The sequence below is a fragment of the Fulmarus glacialis genome, unplaced genomic scaffold, assembly GCF_000690835.1.
Source record: "Fulmarus glacialis isolate BGI_N327 unplaced genomic scaffold, ASM69083v1 scaffold1234, whole genome shotgun sequence".
In the NCBI taxonomy this organism is placed as follows: domain Eukaryota; kingdom Metazoa; phylum Chordata; class Aves; order Procellariiformes; family Procellariidae; genus Fulmarus; species Fulmarus glacialis.
The window spans coordinates 4,742-22,528 of record NW_009207188.1 but is presented as its reverse complement, the minus strand read 5'-3'; the positions used below and the strand labels follow the sequence as shown (position 1 = coordinate 22,528).

At 50.1% G+C, this 17,787-nt stretch overlaps 1 protein-coding gene across 1 annotated transcript in view; it reads right to left on the bottom strand.

The window, feature by feature from the left end:
- Positions 1–17,787, bottom strand: part of LOC104075461 (sodium- and chloride-dependent betaine transporter-like) — a 45,300-nt gene that overhangs the window by 25,265 nt on the left and 2,248 nt on the right. The window contains exons 2-4 of the mRNA XM_009575981.1: positions 14,671–14,752; positions 5,244–5,440; positions 1,241–1,375 (exon numbers count right to left, since the gene is read on the bottom strand). Coding sequence (XP_009574276.1) covers positions 1,241–1,375; positions 5,244–5,440; positions 14,671–14,752 — 414 coding nt within the window. The remainder of the gene's footprint in view (positions 1–1,240; positions 1,376–5,243; positions 5,441–14,670; positions 14,753–17,787) is intronic.

Genomic DNA, 17,787 nt, shown 5'->3' with positions numbered 1-17,787 from the left:
GGGAAAGAGAAAGGATTTTGTGACTGTGCATGCAGACAGGAAACATTGTCGGTATCTCTAGACAGATCTATGGTGGAACAGAGAGAAAACCTTTTGCTGATGGGAAAACTTTTTTCTGACAACTACCATGCCGCTGCATTACACTGCCTCTCCTGCAGGAAAGCCAGCTCTAGCCTTTAAAGAAAAGAAATGCAGGTGAGTTTCTTCCTTCTGTAAAGACTCAGGCAAAAATGGTTCTCACAGCTAATATACATCATGCATAAAATACGGTGTTGGGGCAAAAGTACAGACCTAGGAGCTGAGCTCTGGTCTTGGGTCCTGCTTGTGCCCATCGTTCACAGAGATATTAGAATGGTAATCATGCCAGAAAGGCCCAATTAATTTGTTTAAAACTGTTGTCAGTGCCTTTTGAGATGCCACTGCTGTCCGCCTCCAGGCCCCATGCCAGAGTGCAGGGGTCTTCAGTGCAGGAGGTCCTGGACTCCCCAGGGAGTTTCAAATAGCACTGCACACCTGTGCTTGAGCAAACTAACGAGACCTTTAATCTGCCTGAGCACAGGTTTCTCTGTCTGCAAAACATGGGTAATAAGCTCTCCTCTGGACAGGAGAGCCATGGACGTTAGATTCATTAGCATATTAATGAACAACGTAACAATTAATTAACAACCTTCCCCAGGGCCCCAGGAGTCCTGGTTCTTATACCCGTGCCTTAAGCACCACCCCAGCCCATCTCCAGGCTGTCAGACTGGTGCACGCATTGTGATCCCCCTCAGTCTGCAGGACGCCAGCCTGCAAACGCTGCCGCAGCAGCCTTGGGCACAGCGATGGGCAAGGAAAGTGCCATAAGCCAGCCAGCCTTCCTCATCCTCTTCTCTCTTCAGTGTTTGTCCTGGACTACATGCAAGTGTTTGCGTATTGACACTTCCCTTCTCCTCCTCCTGCTTGCTAGCCACCCTGCTCTCCTCTCTCCCGGGCTCTGAGCATCTCAGAGCAGAGACCGAAGCTCGGCTGGACCAGCACAGCCCCCAGCCAGCACCACATGCCCTCAGTCACCTCCGCGGGGAGTCGGGGCACTGCCCCTGCACACACGGCAGTCACCAGGAGGGATAACAAGGCTGGGAGAGAGAGGAAGGGAGGGAGAATAAAGGAGAAAGAAAAAACGAGAATAACATTTCCAAAAAAGGCTCTGAGTCACTAATTGTTAGAAAGTGCTGCCAGCAATTCCAGTAACTTGACTCACCTTCAAAGATGGGACAGATCTTCCTCCAGGCAGTGACCCCTCCCTGGCTGGTGTACTGCCCCAGCGCTGTCTCCAGGAAGAACACAGGGATCCCGCAGGTGAAGAGGAAGATGAGGTAAGGGATGAAGAAGGCTCCTGCAAAGAGAGGTGAGATGCTGCCTCAGAAACCTTTTTAAAACCTTATCCCCACCACCCCTTGCCAGGTACCTGGGGCCAGAGCTGGAATTGGCTAGACAAACACAAATATTTCTCCGAATTAACTGTGCAACCTCTGCTAAAATAACAAGGTCTGCAACACCATAATTTCTTGGAAAAAAATACAAGCATGGTCTGTCTTGTGCTACTGCAGTACTTCTGCGTTTGATCTTGGCCAAAATCTAGAGGTAAGGAGTAACCAGGCAAGGGGATAAAAAAAGACAGCGCTGGAGAAGTTGTCCCTGCTTCACTCTTCTGACCTCATTCTATAGGAGTCAGGCAAAGCAAAAGGAGTCCTTGTTTCATACAACCACATTTGTTCTGCCTTTCCTGGGAGCAAAACTCCCACTTGCCCAGAGGATACAAACCTGGAGGCTGGTGACATTTCTTCGTAAATAATAAAATTGCCAGGATATAAATTTTCCTGAGACATATTTCACATCAAATTTGAAAAGCAGTTTGCACCAGAAGAATGGAAATAGAGGAAGGGCAATAGAGTATCTTTCCAGCATTTTCAAAATGAAGTTTAACTTCTCTCTTCAAATTCAATTTTTTTATTAAAATATAGAGAAATATCTTAAAAGAAATCAGCCTGAAACAGCCCTCAGATTAACCCTTGATGAAATGGAAGAGGAAGGGGAGAGAGAGCAGGTTTTTTTCCAGAAAAAATGCCCAACAAAAACAGTGCATCAGAAAAGACAAACAAACAAACAAACAAAAAGGATTTATTACCCTGTTCAGCTGCCTGAAACTTTTTTCCCTTCTTTTTGGTTCTGCTGCCAAACCGAAACACCTGATATTTTTGTTGTTCCGCTCAAAACTGCTCCCGAGATCTCAGTTTCACTGCTGACCTTCCTTCTATCACCTCACAGTCTTTCTCCCCATCATTAGAGTAGGTTTTCACACTTTCACTCCCCTCCAAACAGGCCAAAGCGACTGCCTTCCTCGCTGGAACAACTGTCGAGGACTTGCCATGCCATACAGTAAACTTTGGGTCGTGAATACCTCCCACCGCCAGTGCCTGGAGAGCATCTCGGCTGTTTGCAGTCCAGATGAGGGCCCCTTCCTCAGCGGAGCCAGTTGTCCCCCAGGCCCTCTCCTCCCCTGCCAGCACAGGCATTCGCACTGGAATTCCTTCCCATGACAATTAGCAACTAGGAAGAATTCCCCTTGTTTTTAAGCCAACAATGTTACAATAACAAGCAACATCCAAATTTCCCCTAAACACAGCTGTGCCGTAGCTGCAGGGGACCTGGGGCCAGAGGGAGGGAGGCTGCTTCACAGCGTCCGTCCAGGTTTGCAGAGCAGGGAACGGGAACTGCATCAGCTAGAGGCAGCTGCTGCTTTCGGTGCTGCAAGACATCTATCTGTATGCCAAATCTGCAAGACAGCTTTATTATCCTGCACGCAGATGAGCCTTTCAGCAGGTCCCAGACCCTCTCCTCTGATACTATTTGTCCCAGAGGTTGATTCATTTCTGTCTCTGGGTAATGAGGGCTTTCTCACACCTCTATTGTCTTGTCTTTCTGAACCTTCCCAGAACGGTTACCAGCTGAAACTCCAGTTGTGATCTCCTCCCCAGTTTGCTGCCCTGTGGAGGAGACTCAGCCCTGAGATGGGCCCCCAGAAACAGACCCTCTTTCCTGACAAGTCAATAACAAGTTCAGGATGCTGAGCAATTAGATCAAATTGGAAAGTGCAACCATAGGTAAGTTTACACTCAGTTGCTTTACAGCAAGTTATCACAACCGTTTTTATGACATCTGTCTTTACAGCTTTATAACCATCTCGCTGGATCTGAAGGTAGAGAAAGGTGACAGGACAGCAGTCTCCAGTATGGGTTGGGGGCAGGGGGGGCATTTATGGGTGGAAAATGTCTTTTTTGCAATTTCAAGGACTTTCCCAGTGGTGAGAATATCTTTGAGTGTCATGGGAAAGACAGTGCCTTGTCCCATACTATATACTTTGTAGGCCATCTGGTTCCCTAGAGCACTAGAGAGAGAAATGTACTTTCTACAGTAGTAGCATACTTTCTGCAATGGCAGTATGTGAGCTGTGAGGGAAGAACTCTCCCATCCTAATCTTTCCCAAGCCTAGCCTTGTTGGCCTCTGAATAACAGCCTTAGATACTCCAGAGTAGTTTAATTTAAAAAAAAAAAAAAAAAAAAGTTATTCAATAGATATCTAAAATGAACAAAAGTAGCCTTTTTACTTACACTAATTAGCATACAAATTGCAAGGACTACTGAACCGGATACCATAGGCATAAACTATGCAAAGATACAATCTGAGCTCAGGAAGGAATTTTCCATGCAAAAACCATGACTTCTCTCTCAAAGCATCACTGCAGAATGGGCTGTTCAATCAGATGCACCACTAGTGTTTACTAACCCCTGCCAGTCTGATTTGCTTTTGGTGCCTCCAGTGCCTACCATCAAAACCTCAGAGAAGGAGATGGGAGGATCTGCTAAAAACCATCCCAGGTTTAAGAAAAACTCCTTCCATTTTCTTTAACCATCCTCTTATCCAACCCCCTTTTGGTTCAGAGGAGACATTGTACTGACTCCTGCTTGATTTGGGTAAACTCCACTAACAGCACAGGGGACAGGAATTTGGTGGTCCTGGGATGAAAAACAGCTGAATCACTCATCCATTGGTGACAGCTCACAGCACCTTGGAAAGAAAGGCCTTTGTGGCATGGTCTGCAGAGAAAGGAAGTTTAAAGTGGGGGGAACATGCAAGTCCCAAAGCGTTATTTCAAGGTGTCTCTAGAGAACAAGAACAAAAGAGAAGTTATTGCTGTATTTGACCTGTAATTTATTATTCCTCCTTTTCTTTTATAAAGTTAGATTTTGATTCACCAAGAAAAGTTAGTGACAGTCAATTATTCCCTTCCTCTTTCCTAGTTTCATTTTATCATTATGAGAAAGTTTAATTTTTAACCATGTAATGATCTTACTGCAGTGTTATTGGAAAAGGAGAGTCACAGAAGAAACAAAAGGAAAGGGGAACAAACTCTTCCTGGGGACGGATTTTCCTAGCAGTGGGTTGACCACTGGGAGAACTGTTCCTGGGGAAGAGATAGCAATGTCCTTATTCTTCCTGTCCTCTGACAAAATCCTTCAGAAGCGTGTTCTCAAAGATGGCCCTTCCATCTTGTATTTACCTATATGACAAGCCAAGGTGCTTCAGTGTTGGATATCTCATACTCTCCCTCATTTCCGGAACTGATCGAGTTGTACTGACACAATAAAATACTGCGTTTCTCTAATAACCACAGGGCATCCAGCCCTGTGAGAGGAGCTGGTGGGAGATCAAGTGCCCTGGAGAAGGAAGCGGGCACCCAGGTGCAAGGAAGGGGGTTCCAGGCCTTGACAAGGATACTGGTGCCATCAAAGCCTTTCCTCTTCTGTAACAAGGGCCTGAGAGAGGTGGGGGTGACACAGAGGGTGGGAAAAAGGAATTTTGTAGGAGGAGGTTGCTGCTGGCTTTTTGACCACTCACAGTTTTCCGATGGTTTCGGAAGACCATCTGTCTCTCCAGATGCCCAAGAGCCTTGAAGAGTTACTAAAATTCAATTCAGCATCCAAACTTGGGAGAGCTGCTTTGAGAAACAGTACCCAGTGGGGAACTGGATTCACCCCTCAGTGCTATTCCTCCTGGTTTTGGCAGGAGCTAACTTGCTGGAGGACAGGGCAAGTGAGTGCATGTAGGGGCACATGAGGCGCAGGAGAAATGGGTCCAGGCATGCGTGTATCTCTTGTTGTGCCCACAGACCTAGAACAACTCATGCATGCTATGAACTTACCACCGCCATTCTTGTAGCAGAGGTATGGGAATCTCCACACGTTACCCAGACCGATGATCTCCCCAGCCACAGACAGCACAAACTCCATTTTGTTACTCCACTGGCCTCTCTCTTCCATTTCCTCCTTTTTCATCTCTTCAGGAACTGCGATGGCCCCATTGGGCTCTCCTTCCTTAGCCGCAGCTCTTGTCATGGCTCTGAGGGACAGAGGAAAAAGAGAGCATGGGACATAGGGAGCTGCTGTGGGATGCGCTAATGGGAAGAGGAGGGAGGGGACCAGTCACCACAACGGATGTGTTCCTAGTATCACCATGAGGTTCTCCTCATCCTTGGGAAAATGCCTTATTTAGCATCAGGACAAAGCATTTTCCCCAGGTTATGTCTGTGGGACAGAAAGTCTGTTCTGAAGAGACAGAGGAAAGGTCACTGGTCAGATGAGAAGGACCCACCTGCATCAGCCCTTCGTTGGACTCACCCCCGAATTCACCCTTCCCCCCCCCAGCACCCTTCCTCATCCTTCCCAGACCACCAGCCTTACTGTACCTCCATCTGCCGCTCTGTACACTGACTAAATGCTCTGCATCTCCACCACTGCTGGAAATTTGGCTGGGACTTTGGAAACGGCAGTTCAGAGGAAGAGAAAAGGAGCTGGAGCTGAGGCAGCGCACGGGGTAGGAGTTTCCCTTCCCCATGTGCTTTATACAGCAACTGTCTCCTTCTGGAGTGGTTTCAGAGGGCAGGATAGAAATTTTGCAGACTGATAGTCTGAACAAGAATGGACAACCTACCATCTTATTTCAAGGCATTGCCGGTAGTGCTGTCTTCGACACCATGTTACACTACCATACATCCTGCCACCTCAGCAAAACGCACACGTGCTTATGTGACGGAGGCTCCCTTCAATGGCAAACAGGCACGAGCCACAAACCTCCCCCTCCATGCCCAACCCTGCAAAGAATACAGAGCAAGAAAACAAAGCCCCTGAGATGAGCAAAAGGACCTCATACTTGTGAGGTGTTTCAGGTCTGGGCAAGGGTGTACTAAGATTAGACAAGCTTGATTATTGCAGTGAAAAGGTTAGTAGGAAAAAGCCCAGCCATGGAAACACAGAGAGGAGTTGCTGTTGGAGGAGGCACATTGAATGTGTCTGGGCCTGTGAGGTGTACAAGGAAGACATCCTGCGGTCTATACTAAATCCTGAATTATGTTTAGCACCATCTTAATTAAGTGAAGTTAGTGGCTGCTTGTCACAATATACAATTTTCTATCATACACAAAGTCCTTTAATTGGTTAGTTAATTTAAATCTAGCCAAAATTCACACAGACCAGGCTGAATCTTCTTGTTGACAACATTTTCATATTGTTTACAGGTATTCGATTATGAGAAGAAACTAAAGTGTGAAGAGAGAAAGCTCCCTTTGACTTAGCTAAAAAAATTCTCCTCAAAAGCTTGCTTTAATGACTTACCTGAGATAGGAATGCACATGTGAGTCCAGCCAGAAAGCACAGAGCTAACAGAAGCAGGGCAGCTGATGAACTACACCAGGGAAGCCCTAACTGCAGCTACATCTCGCTGGTGGCATTACTGAGCCAAAGCTGGTCTTTGAAGGGGTGATTGGCATCAGCAAGGGATACACATTTCCATGTTGGGATTAGGAAACTACACTGGAAACAAGCCTCTCCAAAGCAGCACCATTTCTCTTAAAGGCTTCCATTCCTACCAGCTGCAAGTGCTAAGAAATCAGGGCTTTGTCCCTTCACATTAACTTACAGATTCGTTTTGCTGGTGGTTTGATAAGTTTTTTAATAGCACTTCTATAATTCCTTCCATGCCTCCTAAGGGGATGTCTCCATCTCCAGGGAGCAGCAGGGACAGCAATCTGCATCGCCCACATTATTTAATTATTCTTCTTCTTTTCCCCCCTGATCTGCTCTGGACCACATCAGCTTGCTCTCTCCCAGGCAAAGTCCATGCACGGCTCTGGAGGCAGCTCAGTCCAGGGACTTCTCCCAGTCAGCACAATGAGCAAGACCTCACCACGCTTGATGCCCTCTACCTGATAGGACTACCAAACCTATCCATCAACCTTTTGCACCAGGATGGTGCACCAGGACGGTGCACCAGGACCAGGATGGCAAACCATTCCCTCCCTCTTTGTGCCTAGTCTCTCTCCAGTCATCTCCCTCTGGGCTAGCATCAGGGTTTGAGCCATCTCATGGGGAGCAGGGACTACCAAGAAGTCTGAGCTTACTGGGAATAAAAGCAAGTGTGGTCCTAACATCAAACTGGCCCAGTAGTCTAGAAACACCATGGCACTGGTTTTGGTGTAGTTTTCAATGAGGCAAGGGGGAAGCAGGAGCAGGAACTGGCTGGCCTGCTTACGCTTACTCCACACAAGACAGCATCATTACCACTGTGTCTCATTTGCTTCTGTGAGTTGCCCAGTGCAAATGAAATTATTTCCTAAATGCTAACCCTCTGGATATATCAGGCCCCGGGGCAAAGAAAGATGCTTGCATATGAAAAGACAACTTTTATTGAGTGTTCATAGCAAAGCAAGCAGTTTTTGGCACAAGGCATGTTTCCTCCTTCTGTCATTCAAGTAAAGAAAGGAAACCAGATCTCACAGTGTAATACACCAATTGCTCTCTAAATGCCCAGGGCAACAACAGTCTTTGTTCCCCCATCTGTCTTGGTGCTGTCAGGCTCATCCTATTCCCTTTGAAATCAGCAGCAGATTTCCACGGACTCTGAATGCAGAGGGCTGAATCCCATGCAAGGCATTAATGCTGCCTTTAGTAAGTGGGGCTGCAGCAAGAACAGGGGAGCATAAACCACGGAGGAGGGCATTCAGGGGTCAGCAACAACCATCCTCCAGGCTATATAGCTGCCTCTTCAAAAACATTGCAGAAAGGTTCTGGTCCCCTATTAAATTTGAGAGTTTTTTAGAGTTATTTCCAATAAAGGCTTACACATGGGCAGTACTGCTGTGGGCACAACCAGTTTTGGTGTCAAATGCAGATGCACCAGGGCACTAAGGAAGCAACCTCCCCTTTTTCCCCAGCCTTTGCCCTTTGCGGTCCATATGCTGGAAAGCACCTATTTACTGGTATGGCTTGTTCTGCCCCAAACCCACCATGTACTACAGCACGTGTGGATCTACACTTGAGTGTGCTGCTGAATCAGTCCTTTAACAGGCTTATACAAACTTTTAAGCCCACATTTAAAGCAGGTGGCACAACCCAGAAATCAAGGCACGCTCCCTAAATGCTGGCTGGTCCAGAACTAACAGGTCTGCAGCTCACCAACAGCTCACCAGCATGGAGAGCCTCCCAGTCCTAACTCTGCCCCCTCCACTTAGCTCGCCTGCTGGGTTGGATCGGGAGGTGGAAATATCCCACCAGTCTTTTCTAGCTTCTGAAGCCCAGGCAAGGCCCCTTTCCCCACTGCCTGCCAGGCAAGGCCTGCCAGCTGGCTAATCAGTTCATTCAGATGCTGCAGCACAGCATCCTCATCGTTGAGAGGAGCAGAGCTCCACGCACTGTCAAATGTGAGAGAAAAAATAACACATACTTAATGAAACGTGTTTGATCTGTCACAGTCCTTGGCACGTTCCAATTTGCTGCAGTCCAGGGCACATTATCAAGTACAATGATGCTTAAGTCTGGGCTTATTGAGGATGTCACGAGAAGCTGACAGGAGAGGACTTAGCTAATTCTTTGCTTTTATTCTTTTAATGCAAGTTGGCTCCAAGAGCCAGCCTATTTCTACTAATATTTGTGGTTTACCTGGTTTTGTGTTAGATCTGTTTCACATGTGGGGGCGGGGGAAGATCACAATCAGGGATTCACTTTCTCTCACCTAACCCCAGGAGGGGAACACCCTGAGTGCCAGCCCGCAGCCTCAACCCTGTCACCAGCCTCCACCTCAGGGACACCTGGACCAGGGCTTTGACTCTGCACCTGCCCGCTGACTCCTGAATAGGCCAACATGAAGGACAGAAGCTGGGACGCTGCAGTGGGGAAGAGGGCTGGGACAAACACAGACCACCAGGGGAGATGAGGCACCTCTGGCTTCATTCTCCTATTTTAAAAAAGGGGGAAGCACCCTGGTTATGGAATCAAACCTTTTCAACTGGGAACAGGCGGTAGATTAAACCGGTGTCCAAAGTTTCAGCCCTTCAAGCCACAAGATTCAGCTCCTCCCTTCCCAGACAAAGCGACACACAGCATTGCACATCCCCACTACTTCGCTCTCTGCTTTGCCTGCTGTTTCTATGAGAAAGCCTATTCACACACCTCCTGGTTCTTTTCCTGAACATCTAATCCTACTGTGCCTCTGCCCTATATGTTCTCAGGCCAGATGGGGACTCAAATAACTTCTTGTTTCCAGCTAGGAACAATTTGGCTCTCCCACAGCAGCCACAGCCACCCACTGCGTTACATCCTCCCCAACAGGCAGACATTTTCTTCTCCTTTGGATGCCCCTCTCCTTAATACATGAGTTCCGAGAAAAGACTTTACCCCTCGCTGCCTGCCTGCACTTTTTCTGCTGTTCCTTCACCAAAGAGTGGAGAAAAATCCTCTGACTTCTTTGTTCCCAGCCTCTTTCTTCCCTCTGCTGTAAGGTTTTACCAGCTGTTAAGATACCACCTGACACAGTCCACAGTCTACCCCTCTCCTGGACTCACACAGCCACCACCACTACCACCTTCCCTCTGACCTCGCCAGTCTCTTCTAGAGGTGCCTGCTGTATTTTCAACCCTCAGCACTTTGAGGAGATGCCTTTTCCAGGCCTGGAGTACCCTTTGCAGACATGACCCCCAGCCTGTCATCTTCCCACAGAGAGGAGGGGGCTTCCTCTGTGCCCAGTGCAACAGGCAGCTCCATATGAAATGGTACTGGACTTGGTACTGGGCTTGGTGCATGGAGGCAGCCACATTTTTCCCCACGAGATTTATTGCTGAGAAAATAAGAATACACCTGGATTCCCCCAGGCACTGGAAAGAAAGCAGGCAGCGTTCAGGCAGCCTTAAACACAGACCACACTAACAAGTTCCCTTCTTCAATATTTGAATGAGGTAGCCCAGTCTCCCCTTGGTCATGAATTTTGGGCTGTGTTTGTCCCACACCTACCACCATGAGATCCTTCAAGTATGGCCACAAAAGGCAAGGAAAGCCAAGGAGACTGCTGAAGTGCTGTGGACACTCACCAGTTGGGTCTGATGTGCCGAACGCACAATGCAGAGATGCAGAAGAATAGCATTTGTTGGCTTTATTTGGGAACAAGCTGCAACTGAAGTGGGGAAGCAGGAATCAGAAAAAGAGGAGAATTAAAATGTCCTTTGAAAGCAAACTATGGCGGTATCCTCAGCCTCTCCCAGGGCAAAAAGGGCTTATTTGGGGCTGCTCAGGTGAGACGAGGAACAAGAGCAAGACGAGAGAGATGAGAGAGAAGCTGCCTGGGGTTTTGGCACCAGAGGAAGAAGCTGTTAGAGATTCTCCTAAAGCTTTTCTTCCTGCAAACTTACTGCCTGTTCCCGACTGCTGTCACACAGGAGCTCCTACTGCTGGGAAGTTAACATCCTCCATTTGACCTCTTCTGCTGTTTTATCTTAAGGCAAATGAGAGGAGGACAATCTCAAGAGCGAACAGTGAAACAGAGTGAACAGCGAACAGGGATGTCATTAAAAAGCAGCCGATAACGCTGATTAGAGGAAGCACAGTTTTAAAGCACCTTTGGACTCTCATAGGTGCTGCCTTAGCCACAGAAGGCAGAATCACAGGTGATGCTGCAGGCAGCTGCACTGCATTTATATTTCTTGGTTTCATTTTGAAACAAGCAGCAACCAAGCACATAAACTGCAATTTAAGGTGGGGAGGGAGGAATCAGAAAGCAAGCAGGCTGGGCTGTGTTGCAAAAGGAGGAGCAGGAGGACACAGAAAATTCTCTGGTTGCACAATATGAGCCAGCAGTAGTCGGCAGCTGAGATCCTGCATTGCATTTCGATGGCAGGAGGCGGGGGCGGTTGTGGGAGCAGAGACAGAAAATCAGAGCTCAGTGAGGAACAGTAGTGCCAAGGTACAGCTTAAGGAACAAACCTGGCTAGATCAGTGCGGGGGGGGGCTGCTACTGGAATAGGTCGTATCTGCAAGATGGACAGGAAAATATTAGCAGTAGAAGTAAGTGCTTTCCAGCCAACCTAAGAGCAGCTACGTGAGCAGGGACGGCTGCTTCAACCATGGCTGCTTCCAAACCCGAATGCTGCTGGAGAACGGCTCACTCCAGCTGCAAAAAGGAGAAAGGCAAGGAAAGATGTAGCAAGAGAAAAACTGATCAACTCCAGGACAGCAGTCAAAATTAAAATGCCTTTCATTTCAAGCTGTTGAAAACCAGTTGGCTTCTTTATGCCTTCTAATTAACTTCCAGGTTGTGTGGGCTGCGGGGCATTCTCAAAGCATCTGTTCAGCAAGGTTTGTGGGGCACAGGAGGCTGTCACAAGGATCAGATCCTGCTTATATTTTCTCCAACGTGAAATAAGAGCGATGCTTCTGCAGTCAGTGAGTTTGATGCTTACTGACACCAGCCAGAGTGAGATAAGAAGAAACTGTGAGTTTACTAATAACATGTACATCTGTGATACAAGCTGCAAGGATTATGGAGCATCATCCTTCAGAGCACACACCCCCAGCTCATGGATCATCACCCTCTGCTGCCAGGACAGGAGAGCCTCCCAGGTACCTAACGGTGGCTGGACTTTCCTGAGGATCAGTGGCAAATCCCTTGCTAAAAGCAGAACTGTTGTTCTCAGTGCCAGTTCAGTCTCTGTTGGTGTCCGTGGCTCACCGCCTGTGCTCTGAGCTACAGAGACAGAGAGGCTACTTCAACCTAGAAAAAAATCAAGACTAACTGATGAAGTCCATAAATGGGGTGTAAATATGTTCAGAAACCAGCCTTTGCCTTTGCATCAAACCAGATACTCTCAAGACCTCCACTCAGCCCATAGTCTGGTTGTATCCACTGTCATATAGCAGGAGCATGCAACCACGGCAGGATCCATCTTTCTTACAGAGCACCACAGTGACAGGTCTCCTGCAGACACAGAGCCAGGCTGGCCCCAGCCTGGCCCCAGTGGAGCCCCTAGAGCCACCCACCTGGTGGCCAGAGGTGTCTGGCTGAAGTCCTGCAGCTGCATCAGGTTTGCTCAGAGGTCCTTGTGCACAGCCGAAGTGTGGGGACAGCACGGCTGCTGTCACTGGTTGGAGGAGCAGAGCAGGTGAATGGCACAGAGGGTGAAAGCCACGCTGCTCTGGGACCCGCTCTGCAAACAGGCATAGCAGGGTCATGGCGGGGCAGTGATCTACGGTGCGGCCCGGAGGTGCCCCACAGGGACAGGACAGAGTCCACAAGAAGGGACACGGTGGGTACAGGGCTGTCACCTCACTGGGGCAACAAATTCACAGAGCAAGGCATGCCACCCGGCAGTCCTGGGCAGGTCAGGTGAAGGGGGAGGGAGGCTGCCAGCCCCCAGCACTGCGGCTTGGCTGCCTGAGGCTGGAGGCCAAGGGTTTAGGGAAGGGTGGGCAGCAAAGCAGCTATCCTCTGCAGGTTCATGTGGGCCCGCACAAAAATCCTAACCTCTGCAGTGCCTAAAATCTGAACCTTGCGGTTGCTTCTCTAGAGCTGCTGCTTTGGAGCAGGAGAGCAGAGGAGCCAGCACCGCTGGTAGCCAACGTCTCCAAAAGTCTGTGGTTCAGAAGCGGGAAAGCAGTGCCGGGGATTTGGCATCACACTGCTCTAGGCACTTGTAGCTAAACTCCCCCAGGCAGGCACACCCTGCCTAACCTCCCAAAAGCATAGCCTGGGGGCACTTGCTATCAGAGTGGTGAGAAACAGGGAGCACGGGGGAAGAGTATGCAAGCAGAACTCTTCCGAAAGGCAGGGAAGCTTATGGCCTCTCAGCACAGAGGACGAGGGGAGCCAACAGCTTATTTGGCAGAGCCTGGTGCCTCGGCATAAGTGTGCGCGGAGCCATCGCAGAGCAGCGGAGCAGCGCCACACGGGCTCCCCACCATCATCGTCCCCACACTGAGCTCCCTGTTCAGCCCTGCACAGGGAGCCCAGCACCCCGCATCCCGCCCAGGTGCAGGCTGGGGATCTACCTGGCTGGCCCTGGGCAGGCTCAGCCATCTCCAGTTGGTGCACAGGACAAGGCACGTTAAGTGAAATCGGGACAGGCAGAGGCGCGTGCAAACTATGACTCTAGCAGTGCTGTAACCCCTTCCTAGCAGTGCCTGCTGTAACGCCGCATTGCAATGCAATGGGACTGCATCCCACCCGCACCCGCCGAGAGGCAAGGTATCTGCTCTCCAACCTGGGGCACCAAAACTTTCCTATAGCCCTGCCCAGGAGCACGGGCAGGTAGAGATACGGCGCAGGGCTCATTAGCCTGCCCTCTTTAAAGACCATATCTGCACCCATGAATGCAGCAAAGTTGGGCTGTTGCAGAGCTGCAAAGGTGAGGTCCAAGGTTCAGCCTCTCATATCAGCAGCTGTCAAAGAGGAAAAACTGGGGCAATGGCATTTCCAATAGCATTGGATGAAAGCCCTGATTAGTAGTGATTACTTTAGAAGCACAGTTGATTTAAGGAGACACAGATCAGGTGTTATGAAAACCCCATGTGTTCTGCCGAGTTTGTTCACAAATATGCCCACAGATCCCCAGAGTTTAGCACATGCACAAACTGTGCTGCCTCCCTGCCTCACCCCTACACAGGAACAATTTTGATGAAGCCTCGGAGGCAAGAAGAACAAGGAGCACGCTCCCAAGCACATCTTTCAGAGCTGCAGCCCGCAAGTCAATGCACCAGGGCCAGCACCTCTGCAGGGCAGCACAGGAGGAGAGGGAGTCACTGCCTTGTATTTGCAGGAGCTGAAATGCCTGCAGCCTAACTCACTCCTAGCACCTTTCCTCCTGTACCTATTATCATCTAGCCATTGCTGCCCTTCATCCCCGTCCCTGTCTGGCCCACTCTCATCTCTCTTCTCATTCTTTCTGCTGTCTGAGTCCTTTTCTTTCTCTCTGCTGCCGCAACCTTCAGTACTAATTACTCATCCTTCAGGCACCCCTTTGCTCTGCAGCTTCCCAGCAGCATGCTGCCTGTCCTCTCCTATAGGAACCATTGAAAGAAAAACCTCTTCCCTGGGTGATCCAAACTGACTATTTGCTCCCCATCCTTCATCTCTCTCTTCCTTTGCTTAACGTTGGGAAGCTTTTCCTCTTGCAGATTTGCTGACCCACTCCCCAGAGCATGGCAGGCTGCTGGCGCTCAGCAGTTGGCTGTGGGAGGACCGGAGACACCGGCACTCCCAGCGTGACACGCACATCCAGTCAGATCTGCTCAACGAGCAAACGCCCAACTCACCTGAACCCAGTGCAGGTCTCCCCCAGGCAAGCCCGTCCCGTCCTGTCCTGTCCCGTCCCACTGGAGTCCGGACAGGGAACCACTGAGTGCCAAAGAGATACAGCAAGAGTTAAGGCAAAGACTCCCCTCTCTCCTCCTCCCGTCCCTCCCCCTCCACCAGCTCCCCCCACCAAATTATCACCCAGCTCATGTGTGGGTGGTGGGATGGCAGGAAGGGAGGTGCATCGGGGTGGGAGAACATTCTCCCCAGCTCCCTTACAACATACACCTCTCCAGTCCTTGAACTGTGGCCCTGATAGGAAAGCAAGAAAAGAAAGCAGCCATGGTTAGGCAGGGTAAAGGCCCAAAATTTGCAAAGATCAACCGCAGCAGTGGACTGACTCTAGGTCCTCTCGACCTCAGCGGGAGGGAGCTCTCCCCTTGCAGACCCCGCAGCATGGCCCAGGCTGGCTGCACGTGCCCCCACTGCTCTGGGGCTCCAGCACCTCAGTGGGATAGTGGCATCCTTTAAAATTGTCCTGCAAATGTGCAGAACGAATCATCTCCATCTCCAGGGACCGCTACACTAAACCTGCTTCAGCAGCCAAGCTCGAGGCTCACCAGCACCATCAGGCAGATGGAGCAAAAGGCAGAGAGTGGGTGGAGGGGGGACATTTGCCCCAGGTTTACGGAGACCCCTCCGTGCCTGTGTCATACGCTGCAAGTGCAAACCCAGCTCATAGGAGAGAGCTCTGTCGGCAGGGAGAGATACTGCCGGAGTCTTTATTTTTATAGTGTCTGTGTGCTCGCTAGAAGCGAGCAATCCCTCTGTGTCTTTGCCCTGGCAGCTTTCTTTGTATCCACCTCAGCCCCGATGCACTTTTCCAGGGCTTCTCATGACCAACATCAGCAGCAGGCATTCCAGTTATGTCATTTTTCTTAAGATAGTTCAGTTCAGATTTTTTTTTAAATGTTATTTTTAATGCTATTACTGTTTTGTCTTTTGCTTTGTCTGTTAATGCGCCTGCCAAATTCCTATTGACCTTTTCATGTACCCGTGTGGTCAAACCACAGCAGCACGTGGGATGGAAGATAGGACACATCCAGCACATGTTCTCATCTGCTTGCCTATGTCAGAGCTCACCAGATGAGCATCCCCTGGCCCCCTCAGTGGGAAACCTGGGAGGTGACAAAAGCCCTCACCACCGCAGAGTGGGGAAGTGGTAGGTTTACGTGCCTGCACGCTCTATTGAGGTCGTTTGTAATGTTGTCTCAAAAAAATCCTCCATGGCTGCCAGAAGCCAGTGAATCAGATCACATTAGTGTGTGCCGGATTGCCCTGGGGACAAGGGATGCTGGAGACGTGAGTGAAGGGAGTTATCCTTGTGCCTGGCGGGATCCTCAGGATAAACCACTGAAGCCAGCACGGCAGGCGGTAGGGGAAAATGTCTTCTACTTTGGGGGTGTTTGTATACTACCTCAGCTGACACTGGGAGCAGCCGATCTGAGCCCATGCTGCTGGGCAGTGCAAAGAGGGGGCAGACCAGCTCGGGGTGAGTGCTGGAGGACGTCCCCAGGGCTGGGGAGCTCTGAGCCAGCCCAGTCCTGTCCCAGAGGCCCCAGTCGGGCAATGGGGCCATGAGGCCAGAGGGCTGGGGTGGCAACTGGGGCAGGCGATGCCTCTTCACAGGCAGCCAAAGACAACATGCAGTACCCTGTTTCCAGGATTAAACTTTCCAAGCGTGGCATTTTTCAAAGCCCTGGTTTTCACCTACCATATGGGCTGGTTGAGTGGATTGGTCCCATACCCAAAGAAATACAGGCTGATTCTTCCCTTGCATGGGCTGGGATCAACATCAGAGGAGCCAGGCTCCATCTTCTACCTTTTGGGGGCTGTCTCTGAAGTCCTGAAAGACTGCAAGGTGAACATCATGTGCTGGCTACACAGCACAGGCACTGCCTTGCCTCCGTCCCTACTAATGAAGGACAGTGCCGCTGCCCATCCTGCCACAGAGGACTGGTGTGACCCAGCGCAGCTGGGGAAAAGGTGCAGTAGAGGTTATCCAGATATGAAAAGGGGATTGAGATAAGCCTAGGTAAGCAGAGCTGACCTAAAAACTTGATTTATCCACACTGAAGTGTTTCACAGTAACATCACAGTTTTTTTGCAAAACTGTAGTTGGGAAATGACCTGTGACATTAAGGTAAAATGAGAAGAAAGTCAACCTAAATGAAAATTTTATCCAGCAATGTGTGAAAATCATTCCCCAGTAAGAAAAAAGGCTGCTATTTCTGCTTTCCAGCCCAGAAGGTACCAGAAGCTACACTCAGGCTTCCGAGTTTCCCACAAGGCAATAATTCACTGTGGTTTTACATCCTGCTACAGGCATGGGGCACCTTTATCCTACCGTGGCAGCCTCCACATAAGGCATTGCACTAGTGTGATGGCCCAGACTGAAGACCAGAAATCCCCTTCTGACCAGCTCAGCTGTGGAGGTACGGACTGTGCTCAGCCACATCCCGGGAGAGGGCGAGGGAAGGGGTGATGCACTCCCTGACCACTAATTGCCACCTTCACTGGCAAGAGACAGCCCCTGAGCAGGCACCCTGGCTGTAGGTAGGACAGGGCTGCTAAAGGATGCATCAATCTGACTGCAGGTCTTCCCAGGGCACGGGTTCCTCCTCCACCATTGCCACGGGCAGAGGCAGCTTCCCACAGGGGCTGGCAGAGGGATTATATGGCAGGATGCAAATTCGCAAGCAAGCCCAACGAGAGGAGCCGCAGCCAAGGCTCAGCCGGCATAGGGGACAGACACAGGCAGGGATGAGCCCTGGGAGCTTCTGGGGGGGTATAAATACCAACCCCAGGAAAGGTGTCTTGACACAGGGATACGGAGGGAGCTGGGGCGGGAGGGGGGGGAAGAAGCAGTCCTGCTGGCAGCAGGGATGAGGAGAATGTGGGTGAGGCTGCTCTTAAACACTCCATCCCCAAAAGGGAAGCACTGCTTGCAATAAATCCTGGAAACGTTCAAAGCACCCCCCTCCCCAGCCCCTCACCAGGCAGCATGAACCCCTCTCAGAGCTGGGGCCACCCCCCCCCACCGGGAGCGGCTCTTGCGCCGGCACAACCCACCCATC